General features: G+C 49.7%; 1 protein-coding gene across 1 annotated transcript in view; it reads left to right on the top strand.

Moving 5' to 3' along the window:
• The window catches only part of BTBD16 (BTB domain containing 16), a 43,680-nt gene that overhangs the window by 5,456 nt on the left and 14,572 nt on the right, over positions 1 to 23,652 (top strand). The window contains exons 3-9 of the mRNA XM_057737365.1: positions 2,464 to 2,537; positions 4,512 to 4,655; positions 7,949 to 8,038; positions 9,101 to 9,215; positions 12,692 to 12,761; positions 13,532 to 13,662; positions 20,606 to 20,725. Coding sequence (XP_057593348.1) covers positions 2,464 to 2,537; positions 4,512 to 4,655; positions 7,949 to 8,038; positions 9,101 to 9,215; positions 12,692 to 12,761; positions 13,532 to 13,662; positions 20,606 to 20,725 — 744 coding nt within the window. The remainder of the gene's footprint in view (positions 1 to 2,463; positions 2,538 to 4,511; positions 4,656 to 7,948; positions 8,039 to 9,100; positions 9,216 to 12,691; positions 12,762 to 13,531; positions 13,663 to 20,605; positions 20,726 to 23,652) is intronic.

Below are 23,652 nucleotides of genomic sequence, written 5' to 3'. Positions count from 1 at the left end.
TAAATAAATTAACTAATTAATTAATTAATTAAAAATAAAACCCTTTGGATGGTCTGCTGCTGGAAGTCCATACATCCCTGAGAAACTTACAGACTTTCCCCTTTTCCCCTCTGTTTCCCCATCAAGGTAGTGAGCCCCAGACTAATAGCACGTTCGAAACATCACAACTTCATCCCAGGCCACTTAGTCCCGAGGAGTGAAGAGGACAACTCACAGATGCCATGTTTTCCATTAGCTTTTCCTATGGTCCTGAAATGGGCCTCAGCCTTGGGAGCTGCAGAGTCTTCGGGATAAATGTTATATCTTGGCAAGCAGCCTACATGTCAGGAGAAGGCAATGTGGTTACTTCTGCTGCCTGGCATCTCCTGGCTCAGCTGATGGCAGTGGTGTTTGTGAGGGTAGTTGAGGTCATGGCCATTGCCCCATAGTTTCCAAAGTCTGTTGTTCCATTTTGAGATCAGAGTCTGAACTCCTGACCTCAGCCAGCTCTTCCCAGATGTGTGACCCAAGCCACCAGGGGGTTTGAGTCTGGCTTGGGTCAGGCCCACTGTGGGGTAAACAACTCAAGCTCCCACCGCCTTCCTCAGCCTGAGTCACTTGTAACCACCATCTCTGCTTGGAAAGGGCAGCCTGTGGTCAATATTATTCTGGACACAGGCTCCCCCACCCAAGCCCTCCTGCATACACCCTGGCCCATGACGATTTCTTGCATCACTGGAAAACAGCATGACAAAGGTAACACTGGCTGCATGTGGTCAAGTGTCCCCGGGCTGGTTGGCTTTCTTGGGACAACTGTCTTCAACCTGTGAATGTTTGACTTCAAATTTGTTTCTTTTCTTTGCTCAGCAGGATAAATATAGTATTTACGGAAAAGCATCTTATCTTTGTCCTTATCCAATCATCAATATTTTTTTAAAAATATTTATTTATTTATTTATTTATTTATTTATTTATTTATTTATTTAGGTTGTGCCAGCTCTTAGTTGTGGCACCAGGATCTTCACTGCGGCACGTGGGATCCTTAGTTGTGGCATGCGGGCTTCTTAGCTGTGGCATGCATGCAGGATCTAGTTCCCTGACCAGGGATCGAATCCAGGCCCCCATGCATTGGGAGCGCAGAGTCTTACCCACCGGACCACCAGGGAAGCCCCAATCATCAATATTTACTGCCCACTTGCATGATGGCTGTGCTAGGGCTGCCACGGTAAATAAACGCTGACTCTGTGGGATGCAGAGCGTAGTGCAGAGGGCATGTGAGGAAACAGGTGACCAGAAGACCCTGTAGAAGGAGTTTTAACAGGGTAATCCCTGGGCAGGCAGTGGGGAGGGCTGCCAGCCCAGCCTCCCCAGAGGAAACAACAACTAAGCTTATCTGGAAGGATGAGTAGGAGCTCATCCAGTAAAAAGGTGAGGGAGCTGTGTGTCCAAGAGACTGGAAGCAAGAGGCGGTGGGTTCAGGCTGCTGAGAAGGGCTGGAGCAGGCAGTGTAGAGGGATGAGATTTTAGAGACAGGCAGGAGCTTGTTAGCCATGAGAAGGAGGTTGGCTTTCCTGCCAGTAGCGCTGGGGAGACACGGAAGGATTCTCAGCAGGAGAGAGGCAAGAACAGATCTGCATTTCAGATAGTTCCTCAGGCTGCCGTGTAGGGTGTGCATCAGAGGGGACCACATGGAGGCCCGGAGACTGGCAGTGACTGGGCGCAGATCATGGTGGCTTGGATGAAGGTCACAGCAATAAGTGCAAGGTTTCATCCAAGGAGAGATGGATGAACTCAAAAGACATTTCATTAGGTCTGGGCAAATGATCAGGTGCGACGACATTCACGATGCTGGCCTGGCAGTTGGAGGCTGGGGGTGCCGTTTCCTGGCAGAGGACCAGGGTTCGGTTCAGGGTAGATTCTTTTTTTTAAATTTTTTTGCCACACCACACGGCTGATGGGATCTCAGTTCCCTGACCAGGGGGGCAGTGAAAGCCCGGAATCCTAACCACTAGGACACCAGGGAACTCCCTCAAGGTAGATTCTGAGTTTAGATTGTGGGCACAGTGTGACAGGGGCATGCGTGACCCTCACCAGAAGTATTGCTGAGTTAACTTCCCAGACATGCCCAGAACTCTCTCTTTCTCCAGCAGTTATTTATTGAGTACCTACTGTATGCTAGACATTGTTTTAGACACTCACCCAAAGAAGTTTCATTCAGGCAGACAGATACAGCCTCAAATACCTCCTTGGTAAGATCTACCCACAAACTGAAAACAGGAATTCACATTTTGAGCCGGTCATCAGACAGAGCTTACAGTTTGTCAAATTGGCAGACACAGGGTGACCTGAGGAAACTGTCCCAAAGGGAAAGATATGATAAGACAGGTTCATGAATGCTCTAGGGGCTTACACTGGAATGGTACATGTTGCAGTTGGAAAGAAATGTCAGTATTAACTCCTGGATTTTTTGTGTTTTTTCTTGAGGTTATGCGTTTCACAAATTCAGAAAAGTTTCCCTGAGAAATTGAAGAAAAAGGCCATCCAAAGTGGGGAGACAGGTGAGTTCTTGTCACCAGTGGATTTGTCAGAACATTGCTGATATCAAGGGTGTCTTACGGTCTCTATGGAAGGAAACCAGGCCAATGGCTGGTCTCTAGTCTGTAAGTTTCTGTTCCTGCCCTCTGCACAGTGTCCCACATGTAACAGGTGTCTGTAAATGCTTCCCAAATGCACAATGGATGAAACTGCTTGGCAAACACATTTTCATATGCTAATGGCCATGGTAACTACAGACCTGCTGATGTGAATTAAGAGGCTTTGGATTGGAAGACTAAGCAGAAGCCCATCAAGCCCAGGGCAGCTGTTCAGTTTCCCTCTGGGCTTTAATCAGTCCTGACTTGGAGTCCACATCTGCACTCATCCAAGAGGACTTATCTGAGGTGGGATGAGGCATCAGACTAGGTCTGTCCAGCTAGGAAAGTCTCATTGAGCCCCATGAGGAGCCTGGACAGGTCAGCTACTTGATAGCACTTTTTTGGATAAACCCCATCCCACGTTGTGGCCATCTGAGGTCAGAACCAGCCTCCTTCCCCAGGAGAGGCTAATCGATTTCTTCTCGCCAGTTGCCTCTGGTTGATGGTGGGGGCGGGGGCTGAGGAGTAGTGTGAGGCGTCTCCAGGCTCCGGAGAAAGAGTTCAGATGGGTTGTGATGTATGCCCTGCACTGCCATCCTGAAAGCCGAAGGGGGCATGGGGGATACACTTTATCCGCAGTTCTGCCCTTGCCTAAAATCACCTTTATGGGGCAAGATTCCTTCTAACCTGGCATAGCCAGACTGTCACCTGAGGTGACCCAAGATTTAAGAGGAAAACCCAGGTTCTCAACTCCCAGCACCAAACAATATCATAAAGTTGGTGAATAACAATAATAATAACAGGAGAGGAAATAGGTACCCAAGGTCACGCAGTCAAAACAGCAGCAAAGCCAAGAAATATGTAGATGGGGCTGGTGAACCTCAACGTCCTGTCCGGCACTGGCATTTAGGGCGTGGGGGGATCTTGCGGAACACGGCTCTCCTCCCACCCCCGGCCCGCCCCCAGCTCTGTGCTAATGCAGGAGTCCAGCCTGCAGAGCCCCCCTTGCCCACAGCCTCTCGTGTCTCACCTGGCTGGGCATCCTTGGACCCTCCATCTACCTTCCTATCCAAGTCTCTTCTTTTTTTTATTTTCTATGTCACCCAGGGTAAGATCCCCTGGCATAAAGCCCTTTACGGTTTGCAAAGAACCCTCTTCGCTCTGTAATCCCCTTTCATGCCTGTGAGCTGGGCTTTCTGATGATCTCCAGTCCCTCGAGGAGAGCAATGCTGACGAAAACTCTGCTCCCTGGTGAGGGGCTTTTTGCTATGATGCGATTGCCCTTCATGTGGGTAAGAATTAGACACTAACAGCCCGGTACTTTTCAACAGGGGACCAGTAGCGATTTTGTTCCCCAGAGGACAACCGGCAGTGTCTGGCGACATTTTGGGTTGTCACAACTCCAGAGAGGGGCAGGTGATACTGGCATCCAGTGGCTAGAGGCCAGGGTGCCACTAAACACCCTACAATGCACAAGACAGCCCCCTCCACAGAGAATTATCTGGCCCCAAATATGAACAGTGCCGAGGCCAAGAAATGCGGCAACGGGGGAGGCGAGGTGAGGCCCCCTCCAAGAGCACTGCCAGTGTCCCTGCCCCAGAAAGCCTTTTCCAGTCCCCAAGCTGGAGGGCACCTTGTGTGCCTCTGTGGGTCAGCAGCTCTGCTGGACATCTATCGCTTCCTAAGTTAGCTTGTGAGTCTCCCCTTCGTATCCACCTGGGAGCCAGGAAGCTCCCTGAGGCCGCACTTTGTTCCCGAAAGGCCTAGCGAAGCCCTCTGCCCACCCACTCCGTCCGCTCGATAATGGGATGGGCAGAGAGGACGTGGGAGAAAGAGGGAAAGCATTTTCAGGTCGGGACGTTGTCAAACCGTCTGCTCAGCATCCTTTCCTCTCCTCAGATGTGATTCTCGAATGTCTTGGCTTCAAATGGGAACTCCATCAGCCCCAGCTTTTTCAGTCTGAGACCCTGACCAAGCTTTACCTGATGGCCTTGGCGCGGGGCAACACAAACTCTGAGAAGGAGCCTGATAAGCTTCTGCAAGGTATGTTCTCACCCAGAATGGGACCCAGCTTGACATTTGGTCATCTGTTTGGGGACCATGGTCACTCTGGTAGTTAAGAGCAAGGCTCGTGGTGTGACCTTATTATGGGATTTAACCTCAATTTCCTTGGCTATAAAATGGGATAACAGTTCTTATTGTGTTTCATTGTAGAGGAGGTAATAGGTGTGAGGTTCTAGAACAATGCCTGGTACACAGTGAGAACTCAGTAAATGTCAGGTCTATTCTGATAATAACCCATTCTTGTCCACCAGCTATGACGGAAGCTCTCCCTATCTCTTTGAGAAGAGAAAGTGGGTTGTGTTGAGTCTTCTGATGGGCTTTCTAGAAAGAAGGCATAGTTCTGACATCTGTGGCTTGTTTGGTTCTAAGTGTGCTGGTTGGAGGTTTACAAGTGTACATCAGTTTCAGTTTTTCTTTTTCTTTCCTTTCTCTTTTCTTAACTCCACCTCATACCCAAAAGTATTTAGGTCACTTCTTTCTTTCTTTTTCTCTTTTTTTAATCCTAATAATCCCCAGTCGTCCCTTACCTGTCCTATAAGCTCCTCTCCTGCAGCCTTGCCCACTTCTCAGCTAATACAGGTTGGCGTTGCCTCCAGACAGTGCATAAAGCAGGTGCCATGGAAAATTCAAGGCCTCCAAAGCAGCCGGCATGCCAGGCAGGATGGGATTGCATTTCCAGGACGTGGCAGTAAAGCTCTGATATTCCGGAGCCAGACAGGCTGCCAGAGCCCCCAGTCGGGAGAGAGAGCCTGGCTGCCTGCCGGAATCTTCCCGGCCACAGAGCCTCTGACTCAGCCCTTCCCGGCCGAGCTGGGAGCTGAGAGCAAGCCGCGGCATCCCCGCAGAACCCTAACAAGCTTCACACTTACTCATGATCTTCTTTGCCCTTCCTGAGTGTTTGTCCCAGTGTTTTCAAGAGTGGGACCAAGCTCTTTCTCCCATGTCCCCTGTGCCCAGGTCACAGCTCTTCCTGGGCAACCAGTGAAAGACCACGGAGGTCCAGACAGTGAGTAGATTGGAAATCAAGAGAATCTGGAAGGGAAAAATGGAATTATCATTAATGTCTTTAGTAAGTCTAGAATGGTCCCACTGAAAAGGTTTGGCCCTACTAAAACAGCTGCTCTAATCCAAGCCCCCTGCTAGAGGCTGGGCCCGGCTGGAGGACATCAGGGCAGACGCAGGGATGAAACCTCAGTGCCTGGACTGTCACAACTTCCTAGGGTCTCCCCTGCAAGCACCACCAACTGCGTCAGACCCTGGGGCACGTCTCCAAGGCTTTCAGTGGGTACAATCCTAGTCCTTCATGTGCCTTCAGTGATGGTTTCTCTATACATCTCACAATTATTGCTTTTCTGTTCTTGAGAATGTTAGTGTTGCTGCCCTGGAGTTAGCAGCAGAGGTTTTTGATCAAGCCCTGGAGTGGTGGGCGCTGAGGAGACGCAGTCCCCCTCTAGTGACCCTGTGCTGGACACACAGGGCTGTCCCAGCCACTCACGTTCATGTTCATTCCACCCAGAGTCCAGGATCTGCTATACCTTAGCAGCACGTGTTTATTCTCTAAGAGGATCCAAGAAGCAAACGATCCTCTCTTACTAAAAACAAACCACTTTTGTTTAGGGGCAGCTCAGAAGCATATTATGATCAAATTATCACTTTCCTAACAGATCGTGAAATTTTACTTACAAAAACCGTCTTCCACTTACTCGGACCTAGCTGGTAATGTTTCTTCCTTCCTTCAGGAGATGTTCAGTACTTAACTTGTGCCAGGCATTGTGCTAGGAACTTAATGTCGGGGGGCTTGGGGGACAGATGAGCCCACCTAAAATGATGGTAAAGCATGAGAAACCACATGATACGTAATGACCCTAACTACGCCTCCCAAATGCCTGCTCTCTGTCGGTGCTCATGGGCATCCTCTTCTTGACTGCCCCCGGTGGGGGTCAGTGACAGAATGGAGAAAGCAGATGGGAGACTGTGCAGAGATCCAGCAGAGGAAAATGAGCCAGAGCCAGGAACAGGGCCTGGCACTTAGTAGGTGCTCAATAAACATTGGCTGAATGAGGGCCTGCACAGAGCCGGGTGCCAGGAACGTGGTGAGGGAAGGTTCGACGGCCTTGTTTGCCTGAGGAAAGTGGACCTTTGCTCTCTTTTTTCTGCATCCTTTGTAGCTACAAGTTGTGGCATATTTTTGGGCCCCTGACTCATGTCACTTGCATGATCTGGCACCCTGAGCAGAGTAGGCTTGGGATGCTGGCCATGGAATCCATTCATTGCAGTGATTCAGCAGATACGTACCGAGCACCGGTGTGTGCAAGACTGGGCCAGGGCCTGGGGATGGGGTGGCAAGTTCACCATCCGGTGTGCCTGACCAGCCAATCGTAAACCAACAGATGCATGGTGTATCAGCAGGTGGTTGGTCCAGGAGGAAAAATAAAGCCAGTTGGGGGGAAGGTGGGGGTGGAGGGTCAGGCAGGCCCCTGATGGAGAAGGGAGGGAACCCCACAAATCTCCTGGGGAACAAAACAAAGAGGCAGGTTTGGGGCCTGGTGAACTGGAGACTGGTGGGAGGATCTTGGGGCCACTGGAGGGGCTCTGGCTTTGTGCCAAGGGTGTGGGACGCCACTGGAGACCTGAGGGCACTGTGTGTTGTAACTCACATTTTGGAGTAACTGAGTGGACTGTGGAGGCCAGCGGTGATACAGGTTGCCCCTTCCCTTCCTCCTGGAAGCCCCCGGTGGTGGGGGGTCCTCTGTTTGGAGCTCTGTGGGGCAAAGTCTCAGGAGCCACTGGGACGACGCCTCAGTCATCCTTCAGCTGATGGTCACTGCGCTCCTGCCTGGTGCCAGGCCTGAGCCAGGTGCTCAGGGAGCAGAGATGATCGAGGCCCGTCCCTGGCCCTACGCTCCTCACAGTCTAGTGAAAAGAAGGGGGAAGGGAGGGGAGAGAGGGGGAGGGGGCCAGTATCAGTGTGACCATCAGGGTCCCAGTTTTGACAGTCACAGTGGCTGTGTCGGATCATCGGGGGATGGTGGCCCAGGGGGACACGGGAATTCTCTGTACTGTTTTTGCAACTTCTTGTGAGTCTTCAACTATGTCAAAATAAATAATCATTTCAAAAACTCAACCACGAAACAAACAAACAAAAAATAAAATACAGCGCGATCCGTGCCAAGATCAAGGTTGTACGGGTGGCCGTGGAGCCCCACGCTGTATCTTGCACAGGTCACGGTGGCTGTCACACCAGTGCATCCTCAGTCCGTTTCCTTCGCTAGCTCAGTTGCCTGGGAAGATCAAAGAACAACGCCCCGTAAGGAAGATGATCATTTCCTTGAAGATCAACGACCCTCTGGTCACCAAACCTGGTAACGTGCACCTGTCCTTGTAATCTGACAGTGTTGTTGAACAAATGGCCCTCTCAGATTTGAAAAACAAACAAGCAAAACACCACGAACTGGAGACACGCAGTGTTCAGTGCCTCCTTCTTCAAAATAGCTGAGCAACGCAGGGAGGAGGGGAAGGAGGCTGGGACCACTTGGGGAAATGAAAGAAGGGGGAATTCTGCTAAAGGGAGATGCTCGTCCTCATACAGTGGCATGAGGGATGCGGGAGGGAGAAAGAGGCAGGCTTCTGACACAGACCCAGGGAAAAGGTCACTGCTCTTCTGGGTGCAGGCGCCTGGGGAAGCTCTCAGGCCCACCCTCCTGCGTGGGCAGCGCTGACCCTCCCTCTTCCCACCAGGGCCCCTCCCTGGCTGGCTACCTGCATCAGAGGCCTCCCCATCCCATCCTGGCCACCTAGAAACACCTATTAACAGGTGTTACTGCAATGTGCTGTCACGTGCCGTCACGAAATCATCCACATAAGCCCCAGTGGGGCCGCTTGTCCTCGGAGCACATGGGACAGCACTACAGCACTATTTGGGATCACGTAGAAAATGGAAATGGGCTGAGTCCATCTGTCCCTAGCTGTGGACTAGCAAATTACCCTGGCTCTTCCCAGGAGTCCTTAACCTTTTTGGAGACCCCAGACTCTGAGGACAACCTGCTGTAAGCATGTCATCTCCAGAGAAAACGAAGCACATCTCCATGCACACAGCGTTGTGCACATGGTGGGGCGGCCACCTCCCCGCCCAGGCCACGGACCCCGGGTTAGGACAGAATCCCTGAGGCACAGATGCAGGATGGACTCAGAAGATTCTCTCATAGGAGCTCCTTTTTCTTTAGCTTCATCCACAACTCCTTTCTGGCTCTGGGAGCTCGGGCAGCGTCTGTGCCCGGGTCAGAGCCAGTGCACTTTGTCTAATGCATCCCTGCCCCCCAGCTCAGAGGGGGACACTCATCCAGCAGGGAGGGCACATGCGCGGGAGGGACATGGGGCTGCAGAGCCCCAAGCTGACAGCCGGCCCTCGGATGCCGCCCCCCCAGCCTTCGCCACGGCCCTGAAGAACCTCTATATGTGCGAGGTGAAGATGAGCGTGGACGAGGTGCTGGGCGTGCTGGCTGCTGCCCGCATTCTCCAGTTTGGCAGCCTGTTTCAAAGGTAAGGAGCCGTGGCGAGGCGTGGCCAGGGCCAGCCCTGGGCAGGATCCGAAGGGGCCCTTCGGGCCTATAGCTCACGGAACATCCCTCTTCTGTGGGCTCGGATGTCTGGGCTTTCTTTGCAAAGAACACAGCTTTGAGGCTGCCATTAGTGCTTATGGAAGGTAAATGAACCACATGGAAAAGCACTGATGGGATTAATTTTTCTAGAATAGTTTGCCCCTTCTCTTGGGCTTTTTCAGGGATGTATGCTTACTGTACTCATGTCATGAACACAGAGGTTGTATCTTACAGCTCTTCGAGTTCCTAATTCCTGATGCAATTCAATAGAGAGGAGATTTAGGGCAGGGATGCTCTGCCTGGCTTGCTTTACCACCTTAAGCCTCAGTTTCATTTGAGGGATTTGAGGGAAGGAATGAATGAAAGAATGAAAGAATATCCCATCCTAGTCCAGAGAGGACATCGGCTGCATAGAAGGCAGGGGCAGGATTCCTTCTAGGGACCTTGCAGGTCAGATTCAATCCTACAGATGTTTTTGAGTCAGTGCCTCATTCCTGAGGGCACCTGAAATGCCTCGGGTCAAATCCTCAACCTGGAGCATCTTGAAGCCTCGTTGGGGATGCAGATGCCCTGTGAACTGAGGGATACAGGCTGTCAGAGGCCTGGACATGGCCGCAGAAGACAAGCTGAGGGGACCAGTCTTGAAAAGGCACTCCAGCACGTTGGCCTGGCCAGACCGTGAATGGGTAGCTGTGGGAGATGGGAGGCCCACCGTCATAGGCAGGGGCAGGTCGTGTAGAGTCTTGGGGAGAACCAAGGAGACTGGCCTTGACCCTGAAGGTGATGGCGGGAGGTCTGGGTTTTCCTGAGAATCCCCACTCCCCTTCCATTGTGTGTGTCACATGACTTCAGCTCCACACAGCCTTGTGAAATAATCACTGCTCAATCACAGCTTCTGTACGTATGCATTTCTGAGTGGCTATTTCCTGGTGCTGTGCAGGAAGGTATCTCTGACCTCAAACCTGGAAGGCCAGCTTCCCTCTTGGAGCAGGGCCTCCGGCCACCTTCTGTCTGTGTGGGCCTCGGCTGCCCTACAGGAGGCCCCATCTTCCTTCCGGAACCGTAGCCCTGGCTTATCTGGCGTGGAGACAAGAATGGCAGAGGCTTCATTTCCTTCCTCCTCCACATGACTCGTCCTGAATGCCGGAGCAGGGAGGGCTCTGGACACCGAGCCAAGCCTATCATTCCACTGATGAACAAACCTAGGCTGCCTCGGGCTGATGGGCCCTGCCCGAGATTCTACAGATAATTGTGGTGGGGCTGGAATCCGAGGGCAGAGCCGGGCGGGCCTGGCACACAGCTGGGCTGGGTCTCGCCTGCCTTTGAGATGGTGCAGTTGGCAGGGGTGTGGCAGTGCAAGCCTCAGTGTGCCTCAGTGTGCGTGCGTGGATGTGTGTGTGAACAGAAACGCCCCAGGTCACTGTGATAGCATCACAAATCCAGGTGCTGGATGAGATCCCAAAGGTCACCTCGGCTGAGCTCCCATCCAGTGCAAAATCACCCAGATGGCTGCTGGAGTCTGAATCACGCACACCTGAGGCCACCCATCTTTAGAGGCTGAAGTGTATGCATGCAGGTTACACAGGGTGCTGTTTGTTAGACTCATGCATCAGTCTGCTTTGGCACAGCTGGGATCGTGGTTATTGGTTGTTGCCTGCACATGTGTGCACACGCACGCACGCACACACACACACACACACAGTGTCCCTAAGGTCACTTGGGTCCCTCCAGGCTCACAGGGCTGGAAGGGCACTTTCTTGCCTCCATGCAGGACTGAACTCCATCTGTGGGCAACTGCCTGGTGCCCTTAGAATTTCTGGAAGTGGAAATTGCCACCCTCCAGGGGCTCAGAGGCAAGTGGCCTGGGTGACCCCAGGGCATGCTTTTTGTCCTCTGGTCCAGGATGTCTGACCATTCCAGGCCCGCCCAGCCAGTGAGTCTGACAGGGAGAAAGGGGAACACAGGGGAAATTGTCAGCCTCCTGGAGCACTGACTTCTGCATCCCAACTTCGAACCCAGCTAATTCTGCCCAAGCATCTCTACTGATAAAAATCAGCACCTAAAGAACACTGTGCCTGGTGAGGGCTGGGATCTGAACCTCGCACACAGCCCCTTTTACACCTGGTTTCCCCCTTGCTGATCGGTGAGCTCAGCTCACAGCGAGACCAAGAGCTCCAGGAGGAGAACAGCTTTGTCTGTGCATGGCAGGTATTTCCAGAACCAGCCACAGAGGCCAGCACAGAGCAGGCACTCAGGATGGATCTATACTGGGAGGGCTGCTTCCTGGCAGTCTCTAGTTTCATGGGGGGAATGTTTAGGATAACCACTGAGTACTAATGAGCTCAAGATTGTGCTTTGTACAAGCCCCTAGTAGCTATTCTCTGGAGCCCTGTTTGATGATGTGAACATGCCTTAAGAAAAGTATGCTAGAGACTAATCTTAGTTGTGACAGGTGAGTCACTGAAAGTCCATGACCCCACTATCCACCCAGCACAGCCACCCCATCACACACCCCGCCCATCCCAGCTCCTCTCCTTAGTCCTGCTCCTCATCACTGCACTGCAGCTGGGCTCGCCTTGATGTTCCTTCAAAGTCTGGCCCCTGGTCCCACCTCAGGGCCTTTGCACATGCTGTTTCCTCTTCTTGCGATGCTGGTCCCCCCGTTCCTGGCCTGGCCGGTTCTTTGTTCTCATCCTTCAGGTTTTAAATGTCACTTTTCTGATCCTCCCCTCACTAGGTTAGATTCCCCCTTTTCCACATTCCTATAGCACTTTGTTCTTTAACTTTTTAACCCTTAACACAACTGTAATAATATGGTGCATTATTTACTTAATGTGCATTGACCCCACTGGCTCATCAGCTTTGTTCTTGGTACCCCAAGGACCTCGCAGGATATCTGGCACATAGTACACAGATGAATAAGCACACCAAGGAAATGAGGCCTCGTCATGGAAAAGACCAGGATTTTCACCAGAAAGTTCCTCTTTGAATCCAGTCTTGCACTGAGAGGAAGAGGGCTGGAGGCTTTTCCATCAGCTCCTCCATGGTCTACACAGGAAGAAAATGCCTTTGGCAGGGGAACGACCAGATGGTCCTGCTGGCTAAAATTAAAACCCAGTAAGGCGCCTTTAGGTCCTTAATCTCTGAATAGTAAACCTTCTCTCTGGTGTCCTACTTTGTTTCCTTCAGGAGGGTTTGATCTCAGGCCTCACCTCTCTCAGCCCAGAGCTCTTTGCAACAGGCCTTGCTGCTCTCGTCCTCTAGCCGAATGCCCACAGCCCTAAAATAAGGCTCTTTTCCTGCCTTTCTGTGAAAGGCCTCTGCTGCTGGTGCAGAGTTGAAGGAAAAGCTCTGGGGCTGCTCACTGCCCTGAAAGCAGCCTGGGTGTCTCTGGGGACAGCAGTTCTCTCTCTGCAGGTGTGTGACCATGATGATGAACGGACTCACACCGAGCACCATCAAGAACTTCTACCTGGCCGGCTGCAAGGTGAGAGCACCTGGACAGGGCCCGTACCACCTGGGGGACCCTCCAGAGCACCAGGCCCCGCTCCAAAAAATCTGATGGCACCAACATAACGGTGCTCACATTTTATTTTGGCGAGTGAGCCATTTTTAAAAAAACATTTAAAATGATTTTTAAAAGAATATTTGAACACCCCCAAAAGCAGAAAAGCTTTCATCTGGGGGGTGGGGGCGGGGCAAGAAAAAGCATAGCGTTTTTCGTCAAAACAGCAGACAACATTCCAGGACATTCTTGGTGGAGTTGAGGGAAATGTGTCCCACCTGGACTCAGTCGGTGCGTGTGTCAGGGTTGGCAGTAAATGCTATAATCTAGCACAGGAGAAAACTGAGACCCAAGCAGGGTGGGGGAGAGGGCTTCTGTGATCCATCACAGACCTCAGTTCAGAGATTTTAGCTTGCAAGCCCTGCAGTCAAACCACTTAACTAGTTGTGTGACCTCAGGCAAGAGCAGGAATCTTGGAGCCTCAGTTTTTCCCTCTGTAAAATGGAAATAATGATGAACTGACCTCATAGGGTAGCAGTGAGAATTGATTTGAATCAACTTAGTGCAGTGCCTTGAGCATAGCAAACACTCAGAAAATGTTATCTGCTGCAGTTTATGTGTTTTGAAGAAGAGGTTTGAGCAGGGCTGCAGCGTGGCCCTCCCGAGAGCACGCTTGTAGCACCGCTGCCTTCCAGCAGAGGGCGCTGAGAGTTCACGGACTCCTTTCTCAATGGCCTTTCATGTCTGCTCAGTACAAGGAAGAACCGCTCACCACTGCCTGCGAGAAGTGGATGGAGATGAACTTGGTCCCTCTGGTGGGAACACAGATCCACCTCCGGAAAATCCCGCAGGAGCTGCTCCACAAAGTGCTGAGGTCCCCCAGGTCAGAGTGGCTCCCAGGGAGCTGCCCCTGGGGTGGGGGGTGGGGGGAGCAGGGCTGGTGGGGGCAGGGAGGTGTTCTGCTGGGGGGTGGGGGGCCTGCACCCACCCCCCTGCTGGACATGCCCAGTGTGCAGTGCCGCCTCCGTCCCAAACGTCCCCCCCTCCTGGACAGCCTGGCCTCGGGAGGGGCCGAAATGTGGGTGCTGTTCATCAGAGTAGTGACCCTCGGGGTACCCGCTGTCTCATTACCCACCTGGTAATTAATTAATTGCCTAAATAATTTTTAAAAATTCTGTCACTATTAAGACACATTCATTGTGGAAAATTTGAAAACCAGGAAAAAGTGGAAAAAGGAAAAAGCTCTCACCCCTACATCAGTTTCTGTGTCCAGCCCTGACTCCTCCCTTGAACAGCTCTAGAACCAGACATTCCACTGCCTGTATGACCTCTCTGACAATTGAGGCTAAAACCCAACCCTTGGTGCCCCACCGCTTTACTGCACCTCCTGCCCAGGGTTCCTTGACCAGCCGTTCAAGCCCCTGGGAGACCACTTCATCCTCCACACGCCCCCTTCCCCAGTGCAACCTGTCTCTGAGCCTCTGCGTGGGCTCCAGCCAGAGGCCAAACCTCCACGCCTCTCACCCGGCCCAACAATAGGGACCCCTAACTCAGGGTCTCGGTCTGCTCCTGAGCCCCTTCCAATCGCATCTCTTACCAAGTGACCTTTGGCTCTGTCAAGCCAGCTGCTCTGTCTTACCCACGTGGCAGCCATAGGGCTTTCCTTAGACTCCAGCCAATGCCTGGCCTATTAGGTTATTTCCAATGTTTCACTGCTATAAATAGCACCTTCGTGGCATCCTTCAATGTACATTTATTTTCATCTCAGATTATTTTCCCACAGTGAATTCCTAGAAGTGAAATTACTAAGCCAAAAGGACTCTTTTTATTAATATTTTAAAAAATATTTTATTTAAAAATAATTTCAAATTAGATAACAAGAAAAGTACAAAGACTATCTCAATACCTTTTACCCTACCTTGTTCAATCTCTGCCCTGTTTGCTTTATCATTTGCATCTGTGCGTGTATCTATTAACACACTTCTTAACTCTCTTAAGGCAAGTTGCATACATTGTGTTCCCTTACCTCTGACTGCTTCAATGTATATTTCCTAATAAAGAGAAGTTTTCTAGTAATCACAATGCAGTTAACAACTTCAGGAGATTTGACATTGATGTGATACCTTATCGTCATTGGCTCAACACTGTCCTTTAGAGCATCTTTTTTCCTCCAGTGCAGGATCAGGTCAGGACCACGTATTACATTTAATTGTCGTGCCTTTGGGGGACTTTTTAAAAGGTTCTTGATATCCACTGCCAAGTTACCAAGATGGTATTTCCTTTGGGTGAATTACAAATATGAAGACAAAATTCTACTAAAAATTGTAATGGTATATTAAGAAATAAAAGTTTCCTCATGCATGTGTAGTGGAAAGCATTCTGATTTCAGGAATTAGACCTGGAAAGATTTGTTCTCCTGTTGGTTTGAATTGACTCAGTAGCTTGCACTGCCCTCAGGCTTACAGGGAGATGAGGTTGGTAGAACAACATTCTGGGTTCTGGTGTTGAGGGAGACCTCTGACATCTTTATTATCTAAGAATACCTCAGGGAAAGCCCCAAGAGCAAAGCCCAGCCCTGGGCGGCGGTGGGGGGCGGGGGGGGGTAGGCCAAGGTCATTTTGCCCTGCTGCCCATGGCTTTTCCACGCATGTGTGCTCCCCACCCTCTACGGAGCAAAGGTTGTGCAACCCTTGAAGAAAAGATAAACATGGCAGCCCTTAGACTTTTCATGACACTGTCCCTCCCTTGGAAAGACTGAGCTGTCTCACCCTGGTAACATTTAACCAAGAAAGGGGGAGAAAATGTCTGACCACAACCAGAATGTTAGCAATGGGATAGGCCCTAGAAAATGCTGGCTGGGCAGGTCAAGAACATTACGTGTCAAGCGTCTAGACTCACAAGTCTGGGGAGACATGACTGATGTGGAAACTGGGTCCTGCTCCTCCAGCCCCTCCCCAGGAGCTGTCTGTCTGCAAAGACAATGCAGGGCTATCCGGGTGGAGGGAGGGAAGAGGCTGCATGGCCTCGGACATGTCATCAGCTCGTGTGCCCTGGAGGGACCAGGCCCTCAGCTCCTGGACCTTGTGCTCCTGTCTCGTCTTCTGAGGTGAACTCTCCTTGCCTGGTTGATGTCCGGGTGCCATGAAGCTGGTGGGAGATGGGGAACAGAGGGCACAGAAAGAGGGTCCTTGGGCCATACCCAGTGCCCCAGGAGATGGTTAGATATTTACCAGGTTCAGGCTCTTCATCTTAGTGGATAGTGGGCCTGGTACCACAGACCACACCTGCTTAAGAAGGGACCTTTGGGCGAGTTAACTTTTACTGAGCACTTCCAGGCATGTGCTGTGCTGTGTGCACTGTCCCTTTTAATCCCCACAACACTGTGCAGTAGGTACAATTATTGTCCCTAAGATAAGAGGGATAATAAAAGACAGGGCTCGCTCGAGCTCAGGGCTCCAGGCTCCAAGGTCCAGGCTCCCACCCTCACTGCTGCACCATCTCCTCGTTCATAGCAGAGGCCAGATTTCCCAGCAACCAGAACTCAGCAAGCACTGGGTTGTCCTGGCAAGTCACGTGGCCCCAGAGTAGCTGTGTGGAAAGGCCTACCTGGGGTCAGGGATGGAGAGCCCCTTGGCCCCACTTAGCACAGATTGTGACCCATCCCTGGGTTGTGCTCGTGGTGTTTGGGTCTCTAAGCCTTGTTGGAACAACATCCATCTCAGCAGGTGCTTAATTTTGAGGACATTCACCTTCCCCACCCAAAGTCCCCTTAACCTCATCTTCCTTTGGGTTTTCTTTCCATCTTGTAAATGACCTGCGGTAAAACACACAGTTTCCCTGACTTCCTGGGCCTCTGGTTTTCAGTTAATTTTCTTCTTAAAGCTCACCACTCATTGACCCTGTTTCACTCACACTAATATTATGAAAGCTTCATTCCGAGTTCTGTGATTCTGGAAGCCAAGCTCCTTGTAGACTTAGGAGAGTGGAGAACTCAGAGGGCTATCTAGTCCTACCTGCATGAAAAGCTGCCCTGTAACCAGGGGACATGTCCCCCCAACCCCTGACTTCCTGTCTATGATGCAATGAGTCTTGAGGGCTCAGGAATTCCCTGAGAAAAGCCACCATATCCTCCACGGCATTTAGAGCAGCACTGGGCATCCCTCTCAAACGTAGTGTTTCCTGAAGCTACTGCTTCTCTGGCCAATAACAACAGCACCTACCAATTAGGAAGCACTTGGCATATACAGAACACTCCAAGTGGGTTTTCAGGTCTAATTCTTACAGTAACCCAGGGAAGTAGGTGTTCTTGTGTTTTCACCTGCGGAATGGAGATTACGTGACATGAAAGGATTGCTCCCCCATCCAGCATGAAAGCTGGGATTTGAACCCAGGTCTGAGTTCATTGCCTGTTGTCATGACCAGCCCACCAGAGTGCTCTGCTCCAAGCCTTCTTACTCCTTATTGATGGTCAAGATCAATAAGGGCATGGATGGTCATTTTTTTTTATTATAAAAAGGATTACAGAGGTAGGAAGATAATACAAAACACCTCCCCACCTCCCCAATGAACAGATGGTAACATTTTGTTGTGAGTTAAGAAATCGTGGACTTCCCTGGTGGCTCAGTGGTTAAGAATCCACCTGCCAATGCAGAGGACATGGGTTCGATCCCTGGTCCTGGAAGATCCCACATGCCACACAGCAACTAAGCCCATGTGCCACAACTACTGAAGCCTGTGCATCTAGAGCCTGTGCTCCTCGACAAGAGAAGCCACAGAAATGAGAAGCCCGTGCACCACAACAAAGAGTAGCCCCACTCTCCACGACTAGAGAACGCCTACATGCAGCAATAAAGACTCAACAGAGCCAATTAATTAGTTAATTAAAAATAAATAAAAGTGAAATCTATGCCCCTCCTTTAAAAAAAAAAAAGAAAGAAAAAAGAAAGAAATCAAACATCCAAAAAAGCAGCAGTCACCTGTTTGTCTGCCCCACCCTGCCAGCCCTATTCCCTTCCTTCCTCTTGGCCTCCCTCTCTCCCTCAAGTCAGCCAAACCACTGTTGTGGATTTGTGTGAATCCAATCCATGAGATTATATTCTTGCTACAGATATGTACATGCGAAAATAATGCACAGTTTTGCAAAGGTTTGAATTTCAAGTCAGTTTTCTTGCCGTGATTGCGACATCTTGCACCTAACATGATTCGCTAGCATCATTTGACATGTTCTCACCACATTGCTATTTTTGTACCTAATTAGCATTTTAAATTTTAGTTGTACACAGCTCCAGTGAATGACTAGACAGCAGTGTTTTCATTCCCTTCCTAATGGCCTTTTGTTTTGTCTTGCTTCATTTTTCCTGGTGACAATCAGAGCTGCAATGGGCATCCTTGTTCATATTTTCTTGTTCAGTTGGGCATGGCTTTCTCTATAGTCTGTATTCAAAAGGAGACCTTTATTGTTTATACACAGTTTTCTCAAAAAAAGAAAAAAAAAAGGGCAATATCTTGTTAAAGGCATTTTTACACCAGTTGCATCCTTGTGAGCCCTAGTAAACACATGTAGAAGAGCTCAGATGTTCACCTGTGTTGGGGGGAAGTTTGGGATCTCTGTGAGTTCCATCTTGATTCAGATCATTAGAACTCTTAGGTAAATGAAAATATGTTTGAATGTCCTCAGTGTCATTATTTCCTGCAGGAACTAATACCTTAGTGTACTGATACTTGGCCTAAAGACAGAGGGCTTTATTTCCATAGTTACCCTTTATCATAAGAGTAAAACCAGGGTCCTGATTCACGGAGCTCCCAATTACTGCCCCTGTGTTGGTAAGCCCCTCTTTGGTAAGATCTCAAAGAACCATCTGGGCTTGGGGACCCCAGGCATGGGTTCTGCACCAGGAGATACATAGCTCCCCAGCCCAGCAGTGGTTGCAGTTCCGGCAGAGTTCCTTGTGGGGACATCATACCAAGTGGTTCTGTGATGTCTCCCCTCCTACCTCACCATTATTGCCCAGACAGTGACAAATTTGGTCCTGTCTGGCCAGAGTCAAAGCCCATGCATCTGTAGGTGCCTAAAAACAAATAAGAGGAAAGAGACCATTCTACTGTGTCCAGAAATAGTAGGAAAGGTGGGAGGGTGACATTCCCATTGCTCTTTAGAGTCACAGTTTAGTGTGGTTTCCACCCACCACGACCACTGAAGTAGTGGGTGAAGAGACTGTGATATATTTTAAAGCCAGGGTGTATCTCCATGGTCAGAGACAGAAAATATCAATGGGTTTAAGAAATGTAGAAATGACTCCTTAGACAGCCAAATTGTCAGAGGCTATTACAGGAGCTGTTGGGGAAACATCCTTTGCAGAGCTGACTCTATGGAGAGCAGCACCCACTCCTCCTCATCCCTCGTTTCTGGATGAGATGCCTCATGCTGCTGCAGGCACCATGTGGGCTCTGGAGCCAGGACCCAACCCTGCCACATAGGAGTCGGAACTGCTGCCCCCTGAGCCCTTTACTATGTCCAGGTACTGTGCTGGGCAAGCTGTATGTGTGGTCAGCTCAATAATGGTCCCTCAAAGATGTTGACATCCCAACCCCTGGAACCTGTGAATATATTAGGTTGCATGGCAAAGGGGAATTGAGTTGCAGATGGAACTAAGGTTGCTAATTGGATGACCTTGACATTGGGGAGGTTATGCTGCGTTATCCAAGTTGGCCCAATGTAATCATAGGATTCTTCAGTGTGGGAGAGGGAGGAGGAAGAGTCAGAACCAGAGAGAGATTTGAAGATACTGTGCTGCTGGCTCGAAGATGAAGGAAAAGGCCACAAGCCAAGGGATACCAGTGGCCTCTAGCAGCTGGAAAAGGCAAAGGAACGATTCTCCCCTAGAGACTGAGGAAGGAGCATGGCCCTGCCTACACCTTGATCTTAGCCCAGGGAGATCCATTTTGTACTTCAGACTTCTGGAACAATAAGATAATAAATCTGTGTTGTTTTAAGCTACTCTGTTTGTGGCAATTTGTTATAGCAGCAGTAGGAAACTCATACAGTGTGTCACCTCATGTAGCCTTTACAGTATCTTCTTAGCAACTGCTGTAATCACTATGTTACAGGTGAGGGGTTTGCAGGTGCAGGGCCGGTAAGCAGCCTGCAGGAGTTTCCACAGCCAGCTGGGGGTAGAACTGACCCCTCGCCCAGGTCTGACCTCGGAATCCTGTGACTTTGGATAAGTTATTCACGTTTCAACCCTCAGTCAGGGCTGGGACTGGAATATGACTAGTAAGGCACTTACCTCAGGTGCAAAATTTAAGCGGCACCAAAAACCTCAGTCATCAAGATAAAGTATATTTTAGTGTAATATTTTACAATGAAAATTAATGCAAAAAACCATGATAAACAAAACATTAAATTTTTAAATAAACAGGGTCAGTCTCAATTTTCACATCTATAAAAGTAAGGAATGTATTCCAACTTTGCAGGGTTGTTGTGTGGAATGAACTAAAAGAACCTATGGAACCATTTTGGGAGTACTGGGGCACTGTCTCCTAGTAGGAGCTCATTCAGTGATGGCCATTGTTTTACAACAGCACAGCGGGTGGCTGAAAGCACAGGCTCCAGTGGCAGCAGGCTGCTGAGGTTCAAGTCTCAGTCATGCCCGTCATCAGCTGAGTGACCTTGAGCAAGTTACTTGATATCTCTCTGTGTGAGTCCACCTGCAGACTCAGGGTGGCATTGCCTGCTTCCTAAACTCACTTCTAACTTTTCCTTTTCTTACACACAGTGTGGTTTTTGCTATTCCTAAAATTACTTCTCAACTTTTTGTTTTGGCCAGGTTGTTTACTTTTAGTGAGTTTCACCTCCTGAAAACACTCCTTTTGTGGGTCTACTTGCAACTAAACAACAAAACTCAGACAATTCCAATCTATGAAACTGTGCTGACATTTTTTAGCAGGTAAGGTAACTTAGTGTTGATTGATGAATCATACATACACGGTTTATTTGCTCATAGTATTATGGGGGAAAACATCAGTGATATTATTTTTCACAGCATCATTCAGAGTGCAGAGAATGCAGTTCTCTTATGGGATCTAAGATTACGGGATAACTTTGAACCACTAGATTACTTGAAAAAGTGAATATTGGGTAGGTGTCATAATATGAGATAGTCATGTGCTTCTGAACACATGTTCTGTGTCCAGTAAAAGACATGATGAAAAAGGTACTCTTTTTATTCAGGAAAATTACCATACTGTACTGACCTTAAAAATTTCATACTTAAAATGTACCTAAATCAGACCAGATCATTCTCATTTATATTTCACTAGGTAGCATATAACATTCTGAATTTTCTGGACAAATGAAAAAGCATTTATCAAAGATGTCACGGCATTAATCCAATCTCTTAGACTCTCTAAACTTACAAATTCTAAAGGTTATATATCTCAACATTTAAGTGAAGAATAACAGTTACAGAAAGAGGGGATATATGTACACATACAGCTGATTCACTTTGCTGCACGGCAGAAACTAACACAACATTGTAAAGCAACTATATGCCAATAAAAATTAATTAAAAATAAATAAATAACAATTACAATACAAGAATGGGCACCACTTAATTATGCTTACTAAATGCAGCAATTCTCATAAGCACCTTCTATTTGTAATCTCATTTAATCTACATAGTACTCAGGGGCTGGTTTTATTATTCCCATTTTACGGATGAGGAAACTGAGGTAGAGCTGACTATCTTGTCAGAGATCATACAGGTGATAAGGGATGGAGCCTGACTTGAACCCAGACCTGCTGAATCCCAAGGCGCTTTGCTGCCCATTCCTAGGACGGCAGAGAGGGTTTCTCTCTTGTGCCCGCTGCAGCTGGTTCAGTGGTGAATCCCTGCGCACAGTGTCTAGAAAGATCCTGAGACTGCCTCTAGGTTCAGTGTTGTTGTTTGTTAGCTAATTACTTCTAAAACTGCCTGCCAGTGCATCTTCTTCCCTTCCCTGTGTCCCCCTCCGCCTGTTCAACCCCATTGGCAACATCAGCTGTGGCAGCATGGGGCCAGGGAACAGGGCGGGGGTGAGGGTGAAAGCAGAAATCCATTTCGTGTCTCTTTAACCTCTGTGAAAACTTTATAAATATACTCGTATCATCCAGGCTGGCTGCGGAGTGTGATGGCCATGTGGCCAGAGACAGGGCCTGCAGGATCCGCCCTAGATGAGCGGGATTACCTTCATGGTCAGGTTTATGCTCTGTTCCCCACATCAGCAGGGACAGGGGCTCCCAAGCAAGATAAGGCGTGTTCAGGGAAGTCGAGAGAGTCCTTTGTGAGGGTAGCGGATAAACACATCTTCCATGTGTTCATCAGCACATCGACCTGTTGAAGCCAAGTTTCGTTTGCATTGTTCTGAAGCAGTTAATCCTTTTCTGGACCATCTGTGCACCATGTCAACTAAAGAGCCCGTTTTTCCTGCCTCGTTATTTGGGGAAAGCAGTATTCATTGCCGGAAGGATGTGTCCTTGCTTAGTTTCTATATAATTTGCTTCGAACCCAAATGTCTTAGATCCACCCTCCCCCACTCTTTTAATAGCCCAAGAGACACTTCTTCCGATGAGTCATGCACACCAAGAAAAGTCGCTGTTTGGCGCCAGGTTAGCTCTCCTACTGGAAACATCTAGAACTGGGAGATAGGAAATGAGCTAGAATGTGGGTGATTCATTGGAACTGTGTTTTTACTGCAAGAGAAACAAGTGGGAGTGAGAGGGTGAAGGCCCATGGTCCTGAAAGCAGGGTTTCCCGGGCCTTCCTGAGCTGCGGTCTCGAAGGCTCCTCCCACCTCCGGCTGTTTCTCACCATCATAGCTTCTCCTGAATCGACATTGATTCCATTTTGACCCCAAACCTCAGCCCTCTGTGTGCATTTCCCCGAGCCCCCTGAGCCTGCAGAGTTTTCCTTATTGGAAATCATTCACATGTCTCCAAATGGTCTCACTGCCCAACCTGAGCAGCTGGGATGGTATCCTCTACTTGGAGGATGCCGTGTTCTCTGACTGCAGAGTGGGAGTGGGTCCTGCCAGCCCACCCGCCTGCCCTGCATCTCTCCTTGCCACCTCCCTCTCCCCACCTCCAGCAAGCTTGGTGTCCTCTTGGGAGAAAAGATGAGACAGTCTGGACCTCAGATACTCTTCCCCCTGGGGGTCACCCAGGCTCACCCCCAACTTTGAGGACCGTGGCCCATTTTTAGGATTGTGGGTGGTTTTTCAACCATCCCAGCTCACTCTTCTGCCCCAGAACCATGGCATTCATAAGGTGCTCCCTGGTCAATGGCCTCCACTTCCCAAATGCTTGTCCCCAGAGTCCCCAGACTCCTTAGCCAAGGGATCAGTTCTCGCTGCCCCGGCTCCCCTGATCCCAGCTCACTGCGGCCCCTCTTCTCAGTCCATCCACGGCCGGGCCTCCCCGGGAGCCTCCCCACCAGTCCCTATGAACACCTTGGTGGGTGCATACGTTCTGCCTCTCCAGGTATGTCATGAGCTTAAAGGAAGGTTTTCGATCCTTTACTGTGTCTTCAGCTTACCTGGCACCGTGCTGAGTGTATAGCAGCTTATGGAATGGTACGATTCCATCAGATATTTCCATGCATCAGAGAAGTGGGTCTTCCTATGCGGATGCCAAATTCAGAGAACACCTTGTCTGTGGCAACTCGAAATAGCAGGGATAGCAGACAAGCTTCCTTATGTATTTATTTATATAGGCCACACCTCGTGGCACGTGGGATCTTAGTTCCTCTACCGGGGATCGAATCCGTGCCCCCTGCAGTGGAAATGCGGAGTCTTGACAACTGGACGGCCAGGTTGGGCAGGGCCTGTTTTTATTGAT

The sequence above is a fragment of the Hippopotamus amphibius genome, chromosome 5 (assembly GCF_030028045.1).
Source record: "Hippopotamus amphibius kiboko isolate mHipAmp2 chromosome 5, mHipAmp2.hap2, whole genome shotgun sequence".
In the NCBI taxonomy this organism is placed as follows: Eukaryota; Metazoa; Chordata; class Mammalia; order Artiodactyla; family Hippopotamidae; genus Hippopotamus; species Hippopotamus amphibius.
This window is presented reverse-complemented; position numbering and strand designations above follow the sequence as displayed.